A 23,365-nucleotide genomic window follows, 5' to 3' on the forward strand; every position below is an offset into this window, starting at 1 on the left:
AGCTTTTGGATGTTTCTGTGGACAAAAGGAAGAGTTTAGGGGATTTCCTGAAGTCCTTAGTCCTGTCCAAGTAGGATGCTAATGTCCTTCTAATATCTAGCAGATGCACAATTGTCTCCCAGTTGTCACAATGTGGTTTTGGGAAAAAAACAGGGAGATGGATCTGTTGATTCACATGGAAAATGCAGAAAAAATAGGGAGAAACTTGGGATATGGCCTTAGAGTTATTATTTATTTATTTTTAAAGACAAAGGCCGTGAATAATGGGTGTGCTATCAGGGCCGCTATTTCTCCTATGTGCCTAGCTGAGGTGATGGCAATTAGAAATGCTGTCGTCATGGACAGGTGTAAGAGAACAAGTTGCCCTGGACTCAGAGGGAGGTCTAGTCCAAGCCCTGAGAAGGAGATTAAAGTCCCAGGCTGGAGCGGGTGGTGTCACATGGGGGAAAGAGTCCCAATGCCCTTAAAGACTCTACGCATTAGTGGTTGAGCAAACTCCAAGTGGGAAGCCATGTTCGCTATGAGATGTACCTTAAGGGAGCTGAGTGAAAGTTTAAAATGTAGTGCAAAATCAGAGGGAGGAAAGAAGAGGTTGGGTCTGTCCATTTGGAATGGTATGAACTTGGAGTCGTTTCCATTTTGTAGATAGGTATGTGGAGGGGTCAACTTGTGGTTGTGTTGCAACATGTGTTTCAGCTTGCCAGAGCATTCTGCTTCTAAGCCTTGGAACAAAGAAAGATCCAAGCCTGGAGGCGGAGGACCCATGGGTTGGGGTGAAGGGTCAGCCCATTGTTTTGAGAGAGCGGGTGAGGAATGGGCTGACGTCAGAGGAACAGGAGGGCATACTGCCATCTGCGTCAGGTAAGGGAGCCAGACTTGTCATAGTCAAGAGGGGCAATCACAATAACTCTCGCTTTGTTTTGTTGAATTTTCAACAGAATCTTGGATAGGGTAGGAAACTGGGAAAACACACACAAGTGGGCCCTGTCTGCTGGGAAGATGAGGGCAACTGCCAGTGAATGTTTCCCCAAAGGGTGGCTATATCTCAAAAATTCCAACTGAGACTGTTGGTTATCCCGTTCTGTATCCATTGTAGAAGGACAGCTGAGATGAGCACATTGTGATGGGTGCATCAATTCCAAAGTTTGAATGCGGTCTTGCAGAGGGAGGGAGATCTGGCAGCTCCTTGGCAGTTTATACAAAACATACAAGTCACATTAAGTCCATCATAACCTTCGTGTGTTGTTTTTGATGAAAGGTAGAGTTTGTGCATAGACACTTCTGAAGCCCCTAGCCCCAAAACAGTGATATGGAAAGTCATCTCTGTGGAAGGCCACTTGTCCTGAACCTTGTTGTTGTGTAGGTGAGCTCCCCAGCATATTAGGGAGACATGTGTCTCAGGGTGGTGAATGTGGGTAGTGAGAGGAGCGCTCTCGCTTGTACTGCATCAGGTTGGTGCTGATAAAGTCCAGTCACTGTACCGGGGTTAGTATGCCGCTACAATGAAGTGAACCTTGGAGATAACCCTGTGTGTAGCAGCCTGTACCTATAATGATCCTGCCCCAAAGGTAAGCAGTAGGAAATCTCCTGTACAATGGTTGTATTGATATATGGAAGTAGGGAACCTGTAGGTTCAGGGCTAGAAATCAATCTCTTTGCTCTAGAGCTGGTCCTAACTGCTGTGAAGTAAGGTAAGGTGACTTCTGAGTGGCGTGACAGGTGTACAGATAGCAGCTGATGCTGTAAAAAGTATCATTGTTCAGGCCCCTGACCAGCTCATCAAAGTGCTTATAAGAGACAGTTTGAGAAGTCATGGACTGGGGTGCAGACTGTTCTCACTTTTGAGCTCTGGGCCTCTTACACTGGGGCTCATAACAGCCCAGAGATGGCGAGTATTGAGAAGATTGTGATCTGTGGTGTGGTTGAGAGGTATATCGTCTCCTCTGTTCCACAGTGTAGATTCCTAAGGAGTGTAGTGTGGTCCGAGAATCCTTCAGGATATGGAGAGAAAAATCTGTCTTATCCGCAAAGAGTTTGGCCCTTCTAATTGGAAGTCTGTAGCTCTTTGTGCAATCTAGAGAGGTGTAGCGAACACCAAAACCCCACAACCCACCTCAGTACCACTGTCATGGAGACTGGACGGGCAGCTGTAACAGCTACATCCAGTGGTGTCTCTAGGACCAGTCTGGCTATTAACTTACCTTCTCTAAGAATGGTCTTAATCTGTTCTTTTTGTGTTTCCAGTAATGTTTCAGAAACATCCTGGGTTTCCCAAGATTAACAAAATTGTTTTGGTCATGAGAGTTTGGTAATTTATGACTCTAAACAGTAATGTTGTCGATGAATATGCCATCTTGCACAGCCTGATCCTATGGAGTTGACTTGGCGTTACATTGCTTGCTTCATGCATTAACCACATCCACTATGATGGAGTTGGGTTGCGGATGCTAAAAACAAAGTCTGCCTCTTTGGCTACAGGTGTAGGGTTGTTTTTGTTTACACTCTGTTGCTGGTTGGTGCAATGGAGGCTGGTTATGCCAGGTGATTTTGGTAGGATCTAGAATCACCCCATTAATTGGGAGGACAGTTCTAGATGAGAAGGTAGTGTGCAGAATTTCCACCAACTTGTGATGTGTATCTGCCACCTCCTGTAAGGGAATCTGCAGCTCAGCTACCACCCTCTTGGTAAGATGCAGAAAGTTCTTAAATCTTTACCTCGTGATGCGGGGTGGGCAGCACAGGAAGAGAGAGATGGGAGAGATGAGGAGAAGTGTGCTCAAGAGGTAGCTTCCTCTTCAGGTGTTTCCCCTCTCCCCTTACCCCTTTCTTTCCCGTTCTGAAAAAGCTTTTTCCTATCCTGGTTCAGGTGCTCTCCTGCCCTGGCTCAGGTGCCAGGCTGTAGCAAACCATCTGGTGAACTCTCCCTGAGAGACACCGGAGACGGTCGCACCATGTGTGTGTATATACCCGAAGAATTACAATATGGCCTTGGGAGGGAGAGGCGGGAAGGCAGGTATGGGCAGTTGGCGTGAAGGAACCGGGGATGACCCTTGTAGTGAGGTGGTGGGCCACCTTGAGGGGCCAGGGAATGATCTCCTCCTGGCCAGTGTCAGATTCGTCAGTGGATAAGGGTGCCGCTGACTGGGGTATTGGCAGTATACAGCCCAGTGCTAAGAGCGATTCTGGGTGCCGGGATGTGCTCGATACCGGGGTCCTGGTACCGAGTAATGGGGATTGTGGTTCTTCCCCAATCATCAGGTCTCCAGGGTACCAGAGCTCATGCAGTACCATGGGTTCATTTGGTACCACAGAGGAGGGTCCGTGGTACATTGTCAGTACTGATAGTGGGGCAGAGCACTCCCTAAATGAGAGTTTTGCCCAGTACAAAAAGTTTGTTGCTGCCACTTTTTAGAGATGGTATGGTAATTGTCTCTCCCTGGGTACTGAGGCCGCAGGTCTCCAGAGTATCAGAGCACCTGTGTTACCATGGGCTCATCCGGAACCCCAGAGGAGTGAATGTAGTCGGTATCAACGGTTGGGAAGGTGCAAAACGCTTCCTAGATGGGAGTTTTGTTACATCTGCTACCAAAGGGTTTCCCTATGCCACTCTTTTAGGGATGGTATGGTAACGGTACTGTTGCCTCAGAGCATGACAGTGGAAGCCTCTGGTGTCTTGGTGCCAAGCAGAGCTGGCAGCAGGGCTTCTCTGTGCCGCTCTTTTAGAGGTGGTACGGTAACGGTGCCCTCTCGGTGCAGTAGTTGCCCAGAGTAGAGCTCAGAGCAGCAGGGAGCTCACAGAAGCCCCTTGTCCCTGCGGAGAGCAGAGCTCAGAGCAGGGCAGAGCTCACAGCAGGAAGCCCCTTCTCAGGTTTCAGCTTCCAGAGCTTCGGTGCTGAACCCTGCTGCAGCTGAGCTCACAGCAGGAGGTTCCTCTGCTGGTATTGGCCTACCGAGATGGCCACTTTGGGGAACACCCCTCTGGCTGGCCAGTTGCTCAGGGGTCTGTGCCCAGATGGCCGCACTGGGGAACACCCCTCTGGCTGGCCAGTTGCTCGGAGGAGCCTTTCCAGGGGGAGTCTGCTGGTGGCTTCTTCTTCTTCTTCTCTCTTTCTCCTCTTCACCACTCGACCCCTTTTGAAGTGAAGGCTCCGGGGATGATCTGGGGTCAACACCCACCGGAGTTCCCTGCAGTCTGAAGTGTTTTCTCTATAGGGAGGAATTTTTTCTTCAGCTCCCAGTTCCTGTTAGGCTACAGTTTTAGGTGTGGAGGTACAGCACTTCTGTGAGGCTCTCCCAGGCACAGTGAATGTCTGGCCATTACAGGAACTGACTCCTGGCAGGAGAGGCACCGCTGGGAGCAGAGAGAGCCAGGCAAGCCCCAGGGCAAGGGGTGACATCCTCTAGCAGGGGGGAATATGCAGAAGAATGTCTTTACTTTTCTTTTTTTTTAAACTGAAAAAGAAAATAATTATGAATCTACTAGATGCCTGGGGAGGGGGGGAATGCCCCCAGACAGGGAAGGAAAGTGAAGTTCTTTTCCTTTTTTCTCTTTTCTTTTTAAACCAAAGGAATAAAATAAAATAAAATAAAACACTAGCCTGAGTACTTTTAGGGAGAACAAAGGTAACAAAACAAACACTACTTATGCTAATAAGACAGATAAGGAAGGGACAACTGCTCCTTCTGGCAGTAAGAAAAGGAGTACTTGTGGCACCTTAGACTAACCAATTTATTTGAGCATAAGCTTTCGTGAGCTACAGCTCACTCGATGAAGGTGCCACAAGTACTCCTTTTCTTTTTGCAAATACAGACTAACACGGCTGTTACTCTGAAACCTTCTGGCAGTAGAGAAGGAAGTGAGGGGGGTTCACTCATGCAGTGCTAAATAGCCTCCAGGCAGACCACAAGGGAGGGAGAGCACATGCATGGTCTCGAGGGGACACTGCTATCAAAAATCTCCAATTAGAGGTGCAGGGGCACACAGACACCTAAAGTGGAGCACCCATAGGGACACTACTCGAAGAAGAAAGATATTGCTTGAGAGTGTGTTGGGAATCTCTTTGCAATTCACAGCTGGCGCTGAGATACTGTGGTGATAGGGTCCATGGATACTGCACCCCTCGGGAAGCTCCTCCTTGGGAGCAAAGTACTCTGTGATGAGGGGATGCTAAGGGGAATGACTGTTATACAGCCCAGTGGCACTGAACTCCCAGGCCAGAGAAGCCAGTCCAGGATCTCGTTCTCATCAGTACCGGTCTGTTGGCAGATCTGTGTCGTAATTCTTCATTTTGCAAGGACTATAAGGAGCGACCAGATAGGGAGAGCTACACTTTCTTCAGGCGATACTGGAAGCCCCAATCCTTGGGACATGGACAAAGCACTAGTGGATAGGGACTTGTCCTGCATTGGCAGAGAGGCCTGGGCTATATACAGCTTGTGCGCTGGTATAACTATGTTGGTCAAAGGGGGGTTGTACTGTTTGAACTACATCTTCCGAATGGTAACAAGGTCTAAGTAGGTCTCTTCTCATCTTTAACATTCCCAATTTAAAGGGATTTGAGGGTCTGGAATGCAATGAGGTAGTTTATCGGTACCTGATCCACTGACAAACCTGTAAATATCAGCTAGCACCTTTAATATAATAGGCACACATGGGCCTCATTAAGAAAAGGAGTACTTGTGGCACCTTAGAGACTAACCAATTTATTTGAGCATGAGCTTTCGTGAGCTACAGCTCACTTCATCGGATGCATACCGTGGAAACTGCAGAAGACATTATATATACACAGAGACCATGAAACAATACCTCCTCCCACCCCACTATCCTGCTGGTAATAGCTTATCTAAAGTGATCATCAAGTTGGGCCATTTCCAGCACAAATCCAGGTTTTCTCACCCTCCACCCCCCCACACACAAACTCACTCTCCTGCTGGTAATAGCCCATCCAAAGTGACCACTCTCTTCACAATGTGTATGATAATCAAGGTGGGCCATTTCCTGCACAAATCCAGGTTCTCTCACTCCCTCACCCCCCTCCAAAAACCACACACACAAACTCACTCTCCTGCTGGTAATAGCTTATCCAAAGTGACCACTCTCCCTACAATGTGCATGATAATCAACGTGGGCCATTTCCAGCACAAATCCAGGTTCTCACCCCCCCACCCCCATACACACACAAACTCACTCTCCTGCTGGTAATAGCTCATCCAAAGTGACCACTCTCCCTACAATGTGCATGATAATCAAGGTGGGCCATTTTTTTCCCTGTCTAAAGGAACGGATGAGACTGTGCTGGCAGGAACAGAGCAGAGTTAGTACCAGGCACCATCCTGATGGATCAGCTTATTTAATGCAATTATGTCTACGACAAGGCTGGCCAGTGCTGCCTGTACATTACAGATCATTTTAATTTACTGGATGCGAGGAAGGGGCCAGCATTTCAACAGGGCCTTTCTTTCATCTCATTTGCTTCATGATCACAAAACTGGGAGCTCCTCCAGGCCAAGCAATATGTAACTTAGGGCTATGTTACAGAGACCTACCCCTGAACTAGACTGGAAGCCAGTCAAGACAGGGACCCCCCATACCTGTAAAGTTCCATGCACACCTGTGCCACATAATTCCTGCTTTCCTGGGGACCCGGGATCCACTACACCTTGATAAACAACGGAAAGCCACTGATTCCCCAGTGATCAGTGAGCTCCCAAGGAGCCAGGGAATGGCAAACGCCTTTGGCAAGGGCATATTCAGTGTGCCATGCAACCTTTCATAATCTTTGGACTGACTGTGGAAGACCCGCAGGCTTCCCCAGCCCAACTCATAACCCTGCCCTCTGGGCACAGGACTCTCAAGAGGTCGAATGTGAGGCCAGCGCCCAGCGGCGTTTCACCCATGCATTGAGCTTTACAGTCTGGGCACAGCTAAAGAGCTGCAGGCATAGCCACTCCCAATGAAGCTGGGCATGGCTGTCCAGGGGCAGGAGAGAAGTTGGCCCACAGTGTATGCCACAGTTACTTTTCACAAGAACAAGCCAGTGGGATCAGCTCCCCCCCACCCACAGGTTGGATTGAGCTCCATCATTAAAAGACAAGACAAACCGCACTATGATACGCACATAAGAACTGGCAGAGCAGAGCAGACCAGAGACCTACTCCAGCAGTAGGGGCCAGTGCCAGAAGCTTCAAAGGAAGATTCAATAAACCGAACAACGGACAGTCATGGAACAGCCTGCCAGCGGACAGAAATGTCTTTCAATCCCCAGGCAAACAGCTGCTGGCATATGCCTTGATGCATATGGGTTTATGTCCCAGACAAAATGTGTAACTGTGGATATCACCACCAGTCCTTCTGCAAATAACTTGGGGTGAACAGTTTAGTCAGAAGCTTTTGGACTATCCAGTTAATTTGAGGCCCCAGCTCCTTGTCACACCTCACAAAGGCAGCTCCCTTCGTACTGCAGGAGCTGCATACATTTCACGCAGCTCGAGTTTTGATTTCAAGTCAACCTTGCAAGTTCTCCAGTGGTTTTTCTTTTTGACAGGCCCATGCAAGCACCAGAGATGTTAACGAATGCATGTCAACTGACAGCAAAGCCAGAGGTCACAGATGGCAAACAGAACTTGACTGGCAGCAGGCAATGGTTCCAGCAGCCATGCAGGAAGAGCAATAGACAGGTAAGGCTCACTCTTAGGTCTCTGTTAAGCTAAGCCAGCACTTTGCTGTCAGACCCCAAGGAAAGGTGTACAGTCGGCTGGAAGAACAAAGGGGTGGAAGTGATCATGGAGGAAGGGAATTAGCTGGGAAACACAAAAGCTCTAATGATGCAGATCACGTCGAAATGGCTGTATATATATATATATATATATATATATATATATATATATATATATATATTCAGTGGGGAGAGCCCCACTCCTGTTCCCATTTCAGAACATTTCAGTGTGTTTACACGTCCTTGCATTCCTCTCACACGATTATCGGCAGATTGTGAACTTGGATAATCCGTGGGGAAAACCTTGTACTTGGAACATAGGCATCGACTCTGTGGGTGCTCCGGGGCTCAAGCACCCATGGGGAAATATAGTGGGTGCTCAGCACCCAGGAGCTAGAGCTTGATCATGGAATGTGATGAGGGAGTTTGTTTATAAACAGAGGCAGGGTGATTAAGATAACAAAAGGCTTGTCATTAAATTAAATTAAGGATTGTTATGATGATCCTGAAAGCATTGCCAGGCACTCCACTTAAAAGATAGGAAACAAAGGGTATGAATAAATGGTCCATTTTCAAAATGGAGAGAAGTAAATAGGGGTGTCCCCCAGGGGCTTGTACTGGACCAGTGCTGTTCAACATCTTCATAAATGACCTGCAAAAAGGGGTGAACAGTGAGGTGGCAAAGTTTGCAGAGGATACAAAATTACTCAAGAGTGTTACGTTGGAAGCTGACTGCAAAATGTTACAAATGGATCTCACAAAACTAGGTGCCTTGGCAACAAAATGGCAGATGGAATTCAATGTTAAATCAAAGTAATTCACATGGCAAAATATAATCCCAGCTATACATACAAAACGAGGGTGCCTAAATTAGCTGTTACCCATCAAGAAAGAGATCTTGGAGTCATTTGCAGTACTCTGTTTTTCTAGGAATCCTTCTCATGGTGCCTGTATCATCCTGAACTCATTCTCCAGCTTCAGAGTAGCCGCCCTGTTAGTCTGTATCCGCAAAAAGAACTAAGGTGCCACAAGTACTCCTGTTCTCTCTCCAGCTTCAGAACACTTAAAAATTATCTCCAGTCATCAATGGGACAGATGCAACTGAATAACCTAACTGTCCTTAACGTCCATCAAGACAATACCAGGGAACTAGAAGTAAATAAGATTGCTGACAGTTTCATCCAGAAAGCTACAAAATGTCTTTAAACAGGGATGTTAGTGAAGACACCTTGCAGGTGATTGCAGTGATTTTAATACACAGTAATTCATGATGATGTTATTATGTAGCTCATAACAATTTACTATTTTAATAATGAGTAAAGATACTAATGACAGACAAATTCAATAACTAGAATATGAAACAATGTATAAATATGCTGAAAATAGCCTTCCCCCAAAAGTGGCAGAGTGCTCCCTCCCCAAAACACACACACACCCCTCTTCAAAAGCGCCCAGTGGCAAAAACAGAAGTCAGTGCCTATGACTTGGAAACTGAAAGGGCCTGCAGTGTATCAAATGTACAGACTCATGACTGAACAGACACAAGGAGTTGAGTGAAGAGCACTGCAGTGACCCTAACTGCCCCCAGGGGCAGCGATAAACCTCAATCTACACAAGCCCTGCTGGGACAGATCCCCCAAAAGGGTAAACAGGGAGCTCTCTTGCCTAGTGAGGAAACTCCAAACTAAAGCCTGGCTCAGCCCAGATCCAAGCCATAATCTAGAACCAGGACAGAGTCTTGCAATCAGCATCCCGATGCAATTCAGCATAGGGAGGTCCCACAGCAGCAAGGGTGCCACCGTCAATCCCATGTTGGCGCTCACAGCTGTGGGTGCTGTTTTGCCGTTAGACACTCCCCTCAGCTCTGCTCTCAGGACCCATATCTCCCATCACCACCCCGGGTAGAAAAGCGACCACCGCTCGGACTGCACGGAGTCCCGGGGAACTTTGAAAGACCCGAGCAGGGCATGCCAGGAAAGGGCACTTCTCAAAGCAGGGCTGCAATTCCCGCAATTGCATCAGACAGTGACACAGCGGCCAAAACTCAGTCACCAGCCCCGCATCCCGGCCCGCCAAAGACCGAGCGGGGAGCACTGCACTGCCATGGAAAAACAACACTTCTCAGGAGGGAGGCACGTCCAACTCCCCGCGAAGAAAGAGCCAAGGGCTGCTGGGGCTGTCCGATAAGGAGCCGCGCACACCGGGGGCCAAAGTTCAGGGCATGCACACGACTCGGAGCTGCTCTTTCAAGCAGCCCAGGAGACCTGCCAGCAGGACTGAGACCCCGGGTGCCGAGCAAGACACCTCGAGGGGCTGGGCGATTGTCAGCCCCCAAGGCAGCAGCGGCAGCAGAGGGGAAGTCCCGGGTCAGGAGGATAAGGGGGGTGGGGGCTGCTGTCCCATCAGGTGCACACAGGCGGCCGCTCCTGACCCGCGCGAGGCGCTGCTCCCCACCCCCGAGTGGACCCCGGCGGACGGTCGCTCCAGCGCGCGGCTCCCGGGCAAGCTGCAGGCAGCCCCCCAGCACTCACCTGCCAGGATCGCCTTGCCGGGGTGGGTGAGCTTCGCTTTGCCGGCCGGGGCGGCAGCGGCCAGGCAGCGGGGGCTGGGGAACGCGGGGCGGGCGGACATGACTGCGGCGGGCAGAGGCCGGCGGCGCGGGGCCGTTTAAGCGGTGCGGGGCTCGGGGCGGGTCCCCGGGCAGGGGGCGGGCAGCGCAGGCGGCGGGCAGCGGGGCTCGGCGCCCCCTGCGGACGCCCGGGCTGGTTACGCGCTGGCGCGGCGGTCGGCTCCCGGTCCCCGCCCGCAGCAGGGGTGGGGCCGCCGGCGTCACATCCTCGGGAGCGCACGGGGCGGGGGACAAGCTGCAGCTCCGCTGCCTGCTCCTCGCCACCTCGTGTGCTGGGGGGCAGAAGCCGGCAGGGTCCTTCGGGGCGGGGAGCTAAGGGGGGGGGAGACAGACGGCTGCTGTTCCAAGGAGGAGACCGGGCAGGGGTAAGGAAACGGTCCCCCCACCGCAGCAGAGCAGGGCTGCTGTGAAATCCTCCCGTCAGGGGATTTGCCCTGCCCCGCTGCAGCCTCAGCAGCCCAGGGGGCTCCCCTCACTCAACCAGCCCCAGGCCTCAAGCTGTTTTTTACTTTCATAACTGATGCAGCCAGCCCAGGGCTGCCCGGACTCGGCCTTGCCAAACCCTGGCCCAAGTTAAGCGCTGGCCCTTCTACAGCCGCCGGGCTCAGCACCCCCTGCTTCCCAACTGTGGAATCACACGTGGGGGGCGGCCGGGATGAAACCCTGAAAACACAATCACTGACCTCAAAGAAAGAAGCCATGAGCCCGGCTACATCCGTGCACCAACGTGAGGGTAGTGTGGCCTAGTAGATAGAACAGGGTCCGAGGACTTAAGAATCCCTGCCTCTGCTACACAGCAAGTCCCCTTACGCCCCTGTTTCTCCAGCTATGAAAGGCAGATAATGACTGCCTTTGTAAAGCACTGTAAATAATTATTAGAAATGGACACCTGGGGCAGGCTGATCTAGGCTTCTGCAGCTTTATTAAGATGCCAGCTGCCAAGGACAATAGACAATACAGTGTTTTGAAGGGGTCTAGATAAGGGGCCATAGCCCTGGCCCTGTTGCATGTATTTGTTTAGTAATAGAGAGGGAGGTGTCTTATCTATAATGGATTTATATTGCAATTTTCATCCCCAAGGACATGGTTCAAGTTAAGCCCTTCAGGAAGTAGTTGTAGGATTAGGACATTCGAGATTGTGTACAGCTACCTTGTATACACACACCACCCCCTTCAAAGAAACACGTCATCTTCCTCTCTAACCTTTTCTACACATGTGGTGCCACCTTCATTTATGGAAGTTTGAGAGCAATTTAATTCCAGCCCAGGGTTGTCATTAAGCCACTCAACTTTTCTTGTGGGGTTTAATGTCAGCACTACACCTCCTTGATGAAAACTGGAGTGAGTTATATTTATCCATAAATTAGACAAGAGAAGCACCTGCAAGCATCCAGGCATTTGTTTTTTATTTATTTTCGTCATTTGTTTTTCTGACTGCTGGCTGTAAACAAGCACGTAGAAGCTAAAAAATTAAGTCCTGGTCCCCAGTGAATGTTCCTGGCTGGCTGTTGTACAGAGGCTGGTTTGTTATTGCTGGCCCTGACTGAGTGAAGGAAAGCATCTCGGCATTTTTTAACAAGAATTACATTATTTCCAAAGCCATAAAAAACACCACCACCACATTTGTGCCCATCTCAACCTTCACAAGCTGTGAAATGATGATTTCTCCTTCCCCCCAACAAACTATGAAAAAGTGAACATCATACACTGTGAACTTAATACGAGGTAGTCGTAATGGGCTATATATACGCACAGCACGGGAGTCACTAGGGCCTGGCTAAAAAGAACTTTCCTGAGACCCAAAATTATGGGGCTGAGTCTTTTACCAAGAACTGGATTCAAGTCAGCTGTTAGTGCTGCACTGGTAGAAGGGCTTTTCCTCAGGTAAGACAGACAAGCCCTGGCTGGCCAACTCAGTATTAAAGAACACACTAGTATAGTACGAGACTAAGATTTTCACATCAGCCACTGAATGGTTCTCAGATGAGGGTACAGTTTGGGCCCGTTGACTTTAGCTGAACTTGAATTGCTGGCTTAGATGTGAAAGGTTCTATATCCGCACCATGAGTTCCCTTCCCTAACTTGTCCTATTTTATCTGTATTTTAAACAGAGGGCAATTAGCAGAAAAATGGTGGTTACTAGGTGAATACAGTGAGATGTTCACTTCATAACTGGATCAGAAACTGACTTTCCCAAGATGTGGAGATTGTGGAGCCAAGGTTCTAGCTGAGTCCAGTTTAAGCGGAACAAAATCCAGCACATTCAGACTAAGTTTAAACTAGTCCAAAGTTAACCATCTAAATGGCAATTTTTGTTATCATCAGGATGCAGAGTCAGTTTTCTGCACAAGACCTAGGGAATTCCAAAAATTTGCAGGGAGACCCTAAATCCACAGAAGAAGTCTACCTGTGCAGACTTCCCTACACAACAAAGCAATCAGCCTGTTCCAAAGGTAATTAATATTACCTTTCATAGTTAGTCTCCAACAACTGTAACCAGCCCTGCTAGATGCAAGTCAGCTCTCATGGAGTCCTGTGGTCTGTGCACCTTTATGTTGTTCTTTCCCATCAGCAAGTTTGAGGAGTCAGCTAGCAGATGGAATCTAATTCAGTACATGGGACAATTGACTCGGATGGTTCTAGCAGAATAATTATTCCACTGTAGCTATGCTGGTACAACTGCCTGTGTGAACACACTGTTCCAGTATAAATATGACTTTATTCCAGTATAATTGCTCTATCTGCAAAGTTAAGTCACACTTATTTTGAAACAGTGCGCACCCTCAGGGGGTTATATCAGTATCACTACAGCAGTGTAATTATTCAGCCCAAAGGATATAGGATGTAGCAGTCAATTTTCTTATTTAGTCAAGCCCCCAGTGAACATTAGGGACAAGGCTCTATGTTCATCTTTGGTTCAGATACCTGATATTGGCCTCCAGCCACCTGTGGGGGGCAGACACTACCTGGCCTTAGGTTTTCAAATCTACAGCCATAGAACAGTGAGGCTCCTTGCTCCGAACTCATGTGACTTGCAATACTATTACCGTTAAGGTATTATATTGAATTTCAGATCCATCATCAATGAGTGTGTGTTGTGCCGTTTCAGGACTGGAACCAGTCTCAGAGATGGACTGAATCACAGCTAGGAGAAACGGGCTCTTCACTCATCACTCCTCTCATCCAGCTGGGCATAGTAGTTTGTTTCTATGCAGCCAGGTGTGCAGTGCAGATGGTCTCAGTGACTGTTCGGTGTGTACGTTCCCACAGTAATGGCTGTGAACTGTTGCTTTGATTTCAACCCAAATCACATACTGCGTTCGCTTTTTACTTTGTCTGACTCCACTGTCGGACCCCATCCATTCTCATTAGTATCCAGTCCGTTGCAGGATCTCTCGGCATACCCTAGTCGCAGCACTAGTTGCAAGCGAACATTCCAAAATGCTGATTAATGGTAATATTACTACTTACCTTAACATGAATCTGGAGTTAAAGGGGTTTCCTGAGTGTCTCATTCTGTCTCTCACCAGTGCCATGGCACAAAGCTGAAGGATGACCTATAGCTTTCAAAATGGCTGTGTTTTTTTGCACCAACATCCATCTTGGCTTCCTCTCTCCTTTGGGCTCATCCCTCCATCCCCTTTTCTGAATTATTCCATTCAATCCACAGCAGCTTCTTGGAAAAGGAGATGAACTAACATAGGTGAAATGTGGAAGTTGTTTACCTGTATAAGAGGTATTACTGGGGGCTTCACATCATGGTTAAAACATACATGCTGATATAGTTTATAATATACCATAAATGAAGTATGCATAGGTATTGGGGGGGGGCAGAGTAACAGAGTACAAAGGCCAAGATTCAGGGGAACTGATTAAGCTGGAAAGCTTGGAACAGGTTATAATTTTATGAGAAAGGAGGTTAAGAGTCAGAGACTAGACCTGAAGAGCTGTAAGGAGTGGTATAATCCATCCCTTTCTGGGTAAGACTGGCAGTAAAAGAGCATTTATGGCATGGGAGGCCAGGCAGAGACAGAAGTAGCAGTGGAAATATCCAGCTCACGTCTCATGCCCACTCATGGTCCAAACTTTTCGTCCTATATAGGAAGCTAGGCACCCAGACTTCCATTTTCCTACTGACCCAGCAGAGGAAGGAATAATGCTATGCCATTTGTTTGCTAAGATTGTTAAGCTATTATTCAGCTCGCTTTGCTTTTTCAATCGTGTACTGCTGAGCAGCTTCCAGCCTGACTCCCCACATCCAGCTCGTTTGAGTTTACAGGAGCTACAGGAAAGGTGCCACAAGCACCACTCAAGCCATTCTCTGGGTTCTCTCCAGCTTGAATCTGCTAGACGAGTACAGACACATGGATGACTAAGCATCCGTCCTTTTCCTCCCACCTACTTGACCCACAGGAAGGAAGGAATGTAGGTAGTGTCACAGATTTGAGGCAGCTGTTTAGAACTCTGGTTAACAGCACTGTTTGGATGGCAGAAAACTAAGTTTAAATCTCTTGCTGTTTTCAGACTGTTTATAAACTTGTGATGTATCGCCGCAGCTCCCTGCTTGCTTGTCATGCCAATATGTTGTTATAGCATTTGCAGACATGCCCAGTGCTACTGTAGGTGAGGTTACTTGCTTTACCCAATCTTCAGCACACACAGACTCTTCATTAAGCAATATATTGGCTTTTTTAGATCCTAACTCATCAAGTCAGTTAAGCAATGTGCATGATCTCAAACTTATTCAGCAAAGTACTTAAGTGCACTCTTAACCTAATGCATATACTTAAATCCCATTTATCTCACTGAGATATAAGCAGGTGCTTAACTTTTAAACATGTGATTAACCCCTTCCCTATTCAGCAAAGTAATGAAGCACAAGCACAGATTAGAAGTTGTTACACAAGTTGCCCTCCAAGAAATTATAACCATCACCAGGAAGAGACCAGACGAGAAGAGTACTCTGTAGAGAACAGCTGACCTTTGTACTGGTGGCTGTAGAATGGGATGTTTAAAATCCATAGGTGGTTTGTACATACAAGTTTCCCCTGCCAGCTGAAGCCTACAAGAGTGTATTCCCCTGGGCTAGTACATGGGCAAAATTAAAGATAAAAAGAAGAGTTAACTTTAAGAGACAAAACTTAAAATTCTACCTCTTATTTTTGTCAGTCCAACAATTTCTATGGAAGCAAGCTATCTGGCAAAACCAGACTCCATTTCCATTATTGGTGGCAGGTTCTGCTGTCATGGAAACAAATACCAGATTACCATATTTGTGACAAAGTACTAGAATAACTTTAACCATTTCCTTCTTTTTTTTGTCCCCTCAATTCCAGGGGTTAATAAAGCTACCAGGGACCAAAACAGCAGCAGGATATCAGAGTGAGGACTCGGGGATCTCGAGTACTGAGTGGGAACTGAAAACTGCAAGGGCTGATTGACAAGCATTGGCTACAGACCCAAAAAGCACCTCAAGTCTGGGGCCATTCAGATGGAAAGAGTTTCCCCCTCCTACTCTTTTACCCTATAAAGATCATTAAAAAATAAAATCATGTTATTTGATAAGCTGTCATGATGTCTGGCTCTGTGTTAGACATAATCTGAAGACAATCCTAACCCTGAAGAATTTACAATCTAAAGACTGTCCCAAAACACAGGACTCAGTGACTCCAAGGAATGAGTGAACAGGGATTTTACATTATTAATATTACTGCTGACACCTCCCACAGGCACTGAACATTGTTTTCAGCTAGAAACATAGTATGTCCAATGATGTGGTTTTACCAGAAATCTTTAGGTGGTTGAAGTATTGCACCAAAAGCATACCTATCACACACTTACACACATTATAGCACAGCTACTTTAATTATACAGCAATTTGAAAAGTGTGAAGCACTACTTAAATATTAGAATTGGTCAAGATATGCTACCCAGAAATTGACCATTACAAGCCCCTCCACCTGCTACAAAAATACACCAATTTATGCTATGATGAGGAGGCAGTGAACTATATTTCCTTTCTCCAGCAGTGAAGGTTCACCAGTATTCCAAGAGGCTCTTTACATCAAGTCTATAGTCTGCTACGCATGACCATGAAGATGGAGATGTTATGTTAGGGCTTTTGAGTCAGAGCATGTGGTGAACCAGTAGGATTCGGAGGACACTATTCTACAGTGCCTCACAGGGCCCCAGTTTGAGCACCATTTGCAAACAAGAGTTCATTGTGAGGCAACATTCAGTCAGAAAGGATTTCCCTTCCCACACTACCTGGTATGTTATAGCCATCGAGGGCTTATAATCTTCAAGTGGGAGTAGAACTCTGTAGTAGTAGGATTTTATGTTTGTATTTTGTATGATTTAGAATAAAAAATAAAGAATGAGATAATGTAGCATGTATTAAATGTATTGGTATATGATTTGATCATATTCTGCCAGCCACCCTTTTTGAATGGCAGAAAGGAATGGCCTAATGGGCCATTTGGTAAAGATGCATCAGCCAGAATGTGTGTCTGTGCTGATTTCAAAGGCAGTGACAGACCTTAGAGGGTCACCAATTTGTTGTAGGTTTAGCATTTTAAAATAAGTAAAAGAATGCAATGATTGTTTTTCTTTTGCATTGCAATTTGATGTTCCTGTTCAAAATGTTCTGTGTAAATTAATTTTGTTTTGTGTGTGAATGAGGAATGTGTGTGTTAAGAGATAAGTGTGAAGGCCATCGCTGAGCCAGATGTATGAGGGAGGAACCAGAAACAGACGCAAGGGTGCCAGGAGGCTGCAACATGCCCCTTTGAAATGTCAGAGGAGGGCAGATTTACGATTCTAAAAATGAGACAGGCACCTATCGATGGGGACAACATAGCTGTAATAAAAAAATAAGGACAATTTAAGAAAACGAGCACTCGTCAAACAACAATTGATTTCAGCATGACTGTGAAAAACTCATTGGTCCCAGTGAAGGAAAATCACAATATAAACAGGGCGTCTTGCCATGAAACTTTGGGTTCGTCTTGCAAAGACTTCCCCGGAGCACTGTATTGCGAACGACGGAACCCAGCGATCAACCTAGCTGGCCACTAGGTTGATCCAGACTCTGGACTGGTACCTATAACATCGACTGATGGGACAGTGTGTGTGTGTGATGTAATTGAATGCGTATGCTAATTGTTTGCATCTTCAATAAATGCGGCATATTGCCTTTTCACCTATAAAAAAAATCCTGTGTGCTTCTTATAAACATAAGAACGCAGCTTCTGATCCAAAGGCACAAGCCCCCTAGCAATAGAGCAAGAATAAAGGTCTTACCATCTTTACACTAAAGCAGGCCTGGCTCTCCATCCAACAGAAGACAACTGTCACACACATGCTAGATAGGACATTACAAGTTATCACCACTCCACCAGAGCATGGTAAGTGCATTCTCCATGGCATAATCTATGTTGTTGCTTTAAAAAAAAAAAGAAAAAAAAAAGTTAAAGTTGACCAACTCAGGATTGAATTTACTCTAAACGTGTCCCTTTGTACCATCTGACTCAGAAGAGGGGTAGGGTGGGGAGGGGAATCTTTCAAAATAACAGCATTCCAAAAGATTAAAAACCCTCAAGTTGTCAGATGGGCAACCCTCCTGCATACTCCCCCAATCCAGAATCTTGGGTTTCTTTGCAGTCATACATTGTAATGACTCAGAACCTTGCCACTGGGCTAATGTACATGCCAGAGGCTCTGCTAGTCCTTTCTGGTTGCCCTTTTCCCACAAAGGGTTACAAACATGATCTTAGAATAAGATATTTTAAATCTTTATTAAGAGTCCACAAAATATTTCTCAGCTGGGACAATGAAACACCGCAGGAGAAGATTTGATAGATAAAAATTAGAATTTAAAAATGGAATGGGAACATTTCTAGTGGTTTAAGGTTTTTTTTTAAAAAGTTACTACATTTTACAAAACTAATTCTAGGTCAACTGATTTAAGCATCTCTTAAGAGCAGGTAGGCTATGAATGTATGCAAACCTGATTTTCAGGAATTCCAAGTACCAATAATGCCCAAAGAAGTCAATGCATCTTTATACCTTGGGGCGGGGAGCCAATACAGTGCCCCTAAATTGCCAAGTTAAGTTAAGGAAGCTTTCTTCTGCTCTATTCCTTTCAACTGCCCAATACTGCAAGGGTCTTTGTTCTTAAAAGCAAAGTGTTCAGTACTTTAAATGGATCAGAACAGCTCATTCCAGATGTAATCTCACTGAGATTCTGCTACACAGTTTTTCTAACTCCCCAATTTCATTAATTCTCTTGTGCACAAAGAGATAGTCTTCCACCAGCCCTGGTCAAAAGCTAAAACACAGAATGCAGCATTGAGCTGTTCGAACTTGACTGATAACAGATTGGTTCAGTTTAAAAAAAAGCTCCTAAGGCGATGCCTACATCATGAGCTAGAGGTGTGGTTCCTGAGCTCATGTACATATGAGAGCTAAGGCAAGTATACACAGCTGCGTAACTGCAGTCGTACGCGCAGCAGCAGCGTGGCTTAGCTGTGCTAAGTACAAACACTCCTGAAATGAGAGGAGATATGTACCCAGTCCAGCTAAGCTGTGCCACCACTGTGACGGCAAATGCTATCCTGACTACACCACTAGGTTACACCACTATTTATACTTGGGCTAGCTCTCCTTGAGCTACTGCAGGATGAGTGTGTAAGCTGGGAAAATCACACCCCCTAGTTCATAGTATAGATGTAGCCTCACAATCAATCATACAGGTAGGAGTTCAAATCAGATATCACTGCTGTACTGGTCTGCATTTCATATTTGGGGAAAGGATATGCTGGGAGAAAAAGTCATGCTCCTGCTTGTGGCCTTTTTTGCTAAGAGTTTGCCCTTCCCACCTTCATCTTCCTCCCTCTCACCATGAAAAAAAAAGAAAATTGTTAAAATGTCCATTTCAGGCTCCAAATTCAAGTTTGTTAAGAAAGCAATGTTTTACAGACATCAGGGCAAAGGAAATGTTTCCATGTTTCAGCTGTTTGTAAAAAATCCAATTAAAACTTTTGTTTGGATTTAAACATTCCCAGTGCAGAGTTAGCAACCCAAAACACCTCAGCTATGTGCCAGTGTGAGAATGATAGTGAAACTGACTAGAAACAGAAGTGAAACTAAATGGGCTGTTTCTTCACCCATGTTAAAATTTAATTATCAGAACTTTTAAAAAGAACAGCTAAAATGTTTAAAAAAAAAAGTCCTGAACTTTTCAGTGTAAACTGACACAGTCCCCTTCATTCGTATTACATGCGTGGCATCTTTTCCCCAGGATCCCAGACAAATATTCTCAATCCCTCTCTGCAAGGTAGTCTGGGGAAGTATCCTCATCACATCCATCTTCAGTAACCACCCCAAGCCAAAGTCACTCAGTAGCTCTTCTGTGATGAGCTGGCAGCTTGCTCCATTAGGCAGGATTACGAGGAATACCATGAACGTGTCATGTACACTTCGGAGTCCTAATGTCTTCTATTACGGCTCTGAGCTTTGTTGTGCAGCTGAATCTGCAGAATGTTGTACAGCACCTTAGAATGCTGGTAGTTAGGTGGGTGCTACACAAATGGCTGACGTGACATATTGTATTGTCAAGTTCATCAGGTCATACACATGCAACTTCCCATCAGCCTTCGGAGCTAATTGTTCAGAAAGGAGAGCCGTAGTACAGCTCCTTTCACAAACACACTCACAAATGCTCCCCAAACATGAAGTCTGCTTTCACATTCAGGACACACAATGAAGCACAAAGAGAGGCAGCCAGGGCTGACAAACCAGTTATGTGCCTTTTCTTTGTGCGGACTTCAGCACCCAAATTAGGTCATCTTGCTAGGAACAACCTTTTTACCACCACCGCCGATTCCTCCCAGGGGCAACTCTGCCAAATTTATCAAGAATCTTGTGCTATTTGGTATTTTTCTTGAAGCTCCAGGTCCTGGAGTCTTTTGGTTAGATGAGGCTCTTGCTTTCATTTAATAAGATTCTAGGCCTCTTGGTGGAGGAAAGTTTGGAAAAAACAAAATCAAACCCTAAAGGCTCAAAAATCAGGAGACAGAGAATCCGAAGTGCATTTGTTTTAAAACAATCTCATGATTTTTAAGCTAATCTCAGTTTTCTGGGGCATGACTTGTGATTTTTGACTGTTTGCAGCTGGCAATACTGTTAATACTTGCTTCAAAAAAGCATAACTCCTGACTGTATCATTCAACTATTTAACAGGCTGCCATACTAAGGTTCAAGGTAGGAATGGTCCTGTCTAGAAGAGTTTAAATCTTGCTTTTATGTTCATTGAGGCAGGATCCGTGTCTCCCTCATGAGCACACAGCACATTATGAGCACTGACAGAAACTAACAAATAAGACCACTAGCTCACATCCATTTTACTTAAACCTTTTCTGAAAGACTGAACGTTTGCTGCAGGGTAAGGTACAACAACAAAAAAAGAGACAGTAGGTAGAATTACCATGCATTATGCTAGAATGATGCCCCTGCAGCTTGCAATAGCAAGTACAAAGCCACCCCATGTTACACAATTTAAAGATATATTCCAGTGTTATAAAGAATACTCCCATTGTTCCCACACAGCTGTGATGAAGCACTTCTCATATATAGTTCACAGGATTTTGTTACAGCTTCAAAATGCCCTAAAACTCCACTCCCTGTGGGAACTAATGGGATTCAAGCAAGCATTCTCCCAGGGTGTGTTTTAGGGTGAGCATACAAACACATTTAGATTAGGAGCAAAGTGATGACTCAAGCTATATATAGCAGAATATTGAGATTACAGCAATGTAGTATCAGAGTAGCAGCCGTGTTAGTCTGTATTCACAAAAAGAAAAGGAGTACTAGTGGCACCTTAGAGACTAACCAATTGCATCCGATGAAGTGAGCTGTAGCTCACGAAAGCTTCTGCTCAAATAAATTGGTTAGTCTCTAAGGTGCCACTAGTACTCCTTTTCTTTTAGCAATGTAGTAGAAAATGCTATAAATGAGAAGGGAGGCAACAGTTTCCACTAACCTTCAGAACTGCTAGTTGTATGTGACCTGCTGTATGCAGGTCTAAAACCTCCAAGATCAGGTTGTTTTCTAACCTGTCATTTTGGGTCAGATAGCCTTTTCAATGCAACTTGGACTCACTGAAGCACTCTGTTTTAGGAATGTGGTTTTAGCATTTCTAACACTCTTAATCAGCAAGTCAGATGTGGTCAGACATAAGGGTTAGCTATTTAGTAATTTTAGTTTTCCTAACTGGCTATACTCAGCTATCAGTTATAAAGAGATACAGACAATTTTACAATTATCTACATTATATAAAAAGTAGCAGAGGACATAAGAATGGGAAACGACTCTTTCCTTTTTTCCCCCCTTTCGATACAACAAATATAGGTCAAGGATTTGTCAAGCTGTTTTTGACATACCTTACAAAATGCCTGTTGCCAACTGGCTAGGAAAGGACAGCAAGCTGTCTTCGGCAGGGTTATTTGCACAGACAAAGTTGCATATTGGGCTAAATACCAGCTGTTTATATGTTAGGACTGCAGTGGCTAAAGATGACATTTTATAGAGAATATATTAAACACAGATTGAAATGAACTCTGGTACCCGGGGGTAATTACTCCCATGTGCACTTGGAACACTGCCATAACAATATCATAAATCAAACAGATCTTGCCTGGCTGGAGTTCTTCAGTATTGTATGTACATTCTGCATTCCCAACTAGAAATGGGACTGAAGCACTTTAGGGCATTCTGGCAGGGCTTCTGCAGGACTGATATTCAGTGGTGCTGTTATAGTTGTACAACCCTGGAAAAGGTAAGTAAGCAGAACAGCTCCTGAAATAAACATTTTTTCTGTATAGCCAAGAAAATGGAGCTTACTGTTGAGAAATGGTCTTCCTGGGTTTTCTGGCTTAGCCCACGGGTTTGATACCAGAGCAGAGAGCTGGGTCTTAGAAAAGCCAGCTATCAGGAGCAACTTTGTTTTTGTGCAAGAGGCATCCTTCCACCTTCTACCTCCAGACTTGGCAGAGCGTCACTTGGAACCAGTCAGTCAACCAACCTGCATTGGAGGGAACACAGGATAGTGATGGTAGCTTCTATGCAAGTAGATACCCAGCTAGCCCACCCCAACAGGATTTCTATCAAGAGTACAAGGAACAGTACACATACCTTTCCACCAGCACAGGTGCCTTATAGGCTTGAGAGTTAAGCCATCTATTTCCATCTAGCCTGGTGAGTCACTTAACAGCCAAGATACAATGCTTGCAGAATCCCAATACCTTGGGCTAGGCTTTCCCTGCTGAGTGGGAGTAGAGAAAGTTTAATATTCTCCCAGGGCATATTAAGTGGAGATGGAAACAAAGACCCCATGTGGACTGATGTATAGCCAAGGCTAATTGTAAAGAAGGAAGCCCATTCTCAAGCGGAAGGACAAGGTGACAGACATGTATGTGAGCCCTCTATTATGCATCCTTTTCTCATATCCTTCCTGAAACAGCCTTCCCCCGACATGAATTATTCGTTACCCTAATGTGAATGGATATTCCCCTACAGTAGTAACTGCTGATGGGCTGCTTTAGTTACATGAAATGGATGAAGAGTCCTGGCCAACAAGGATCGTTATCCTGTTAGAGCAGAGAACTTCACACCCTCCCTTGCCGGAACATTATACATCACAGCATTTTTGGTGCAATTGTTGTAAGAAACACATGGGAACTTGTCATTACTTTCTCAGTAGGAACACTCTTCCCCAATACAAGTGAGGCAAGACTGGGAACAAGACGACTGACTAGCTTAGTTTCCACTTTCCTACCCTTAAATAAGCTTGATTTTAAGTCTAAAGCAGGTGATCAGTTCAATTTCCTGTAGTGCAGCCTCTTTAGGGCTTATGGGGGAAGTCTATTATACTGGAACATGCATGTGACACTTAGATTAAACAAAAGACTTGACTGTTCTATTGCTGGTGCAGATGGATTTAGAAACCTGCATTTTTATTGCA

At 45.8% G+C, this 23,365-nt stretch overlaps 1 protein-coding gene and 1 long non-coding RNA gene across 2 annotated transcripts in view; one reads left to right on the forward strand and one right to left on the reverse strand.

Moving 5' to 3' along the window:
- The window catches only part of SLC25A1 (solute carrier family 25 member 1), a 47,625-nt gene extending 37,141 nt beyond the window's left edge, over positions 1–10,484 (reverse strand). The window contains exon 1 of the mRNA XM_077835493.1: positions 10,247–10,484. Within this exon, the coding sequence (XP_077691619.1) occupies positions 10,247–10,346 (100 nt within the window). The 5' untranslated portion in view covers positions 10,347–10,484. The remainder of the gene's footprint in view (positions 1–10,246) is intronic.
- On the forward strand, positions 9,618–17,496 carry LOC144275882 (uncharacterized). Its single transcript, XR_013348121.1, has 3 exons — positions 9,618–10,268; positions 13,454–13,596; positions 15,681–17,496. It is a non-coding gene; the product is annotated as an uncharacterized LOC144275882 (long non-coding RNA).
- The last annotated feature ends 5,869 nt before the right edge of the window (positions 17,497–23,365 follow it).

Source organism: Eretmochelys imbricata, chromosome 15 (assembly GCF_965152235.1).
Source record: "Eretmochelys imbricata isolate rEreImb1 chromosome 15, rEreImb1.hap1, whole genome shotgun sequence".
NCBI classification, from domain to species: domain Eukaryota; kingdom Metazoa; phylum Chordata; order Testudines; family Cheloniidae; genus Eretmochelys; species Eretmochelys imbricata.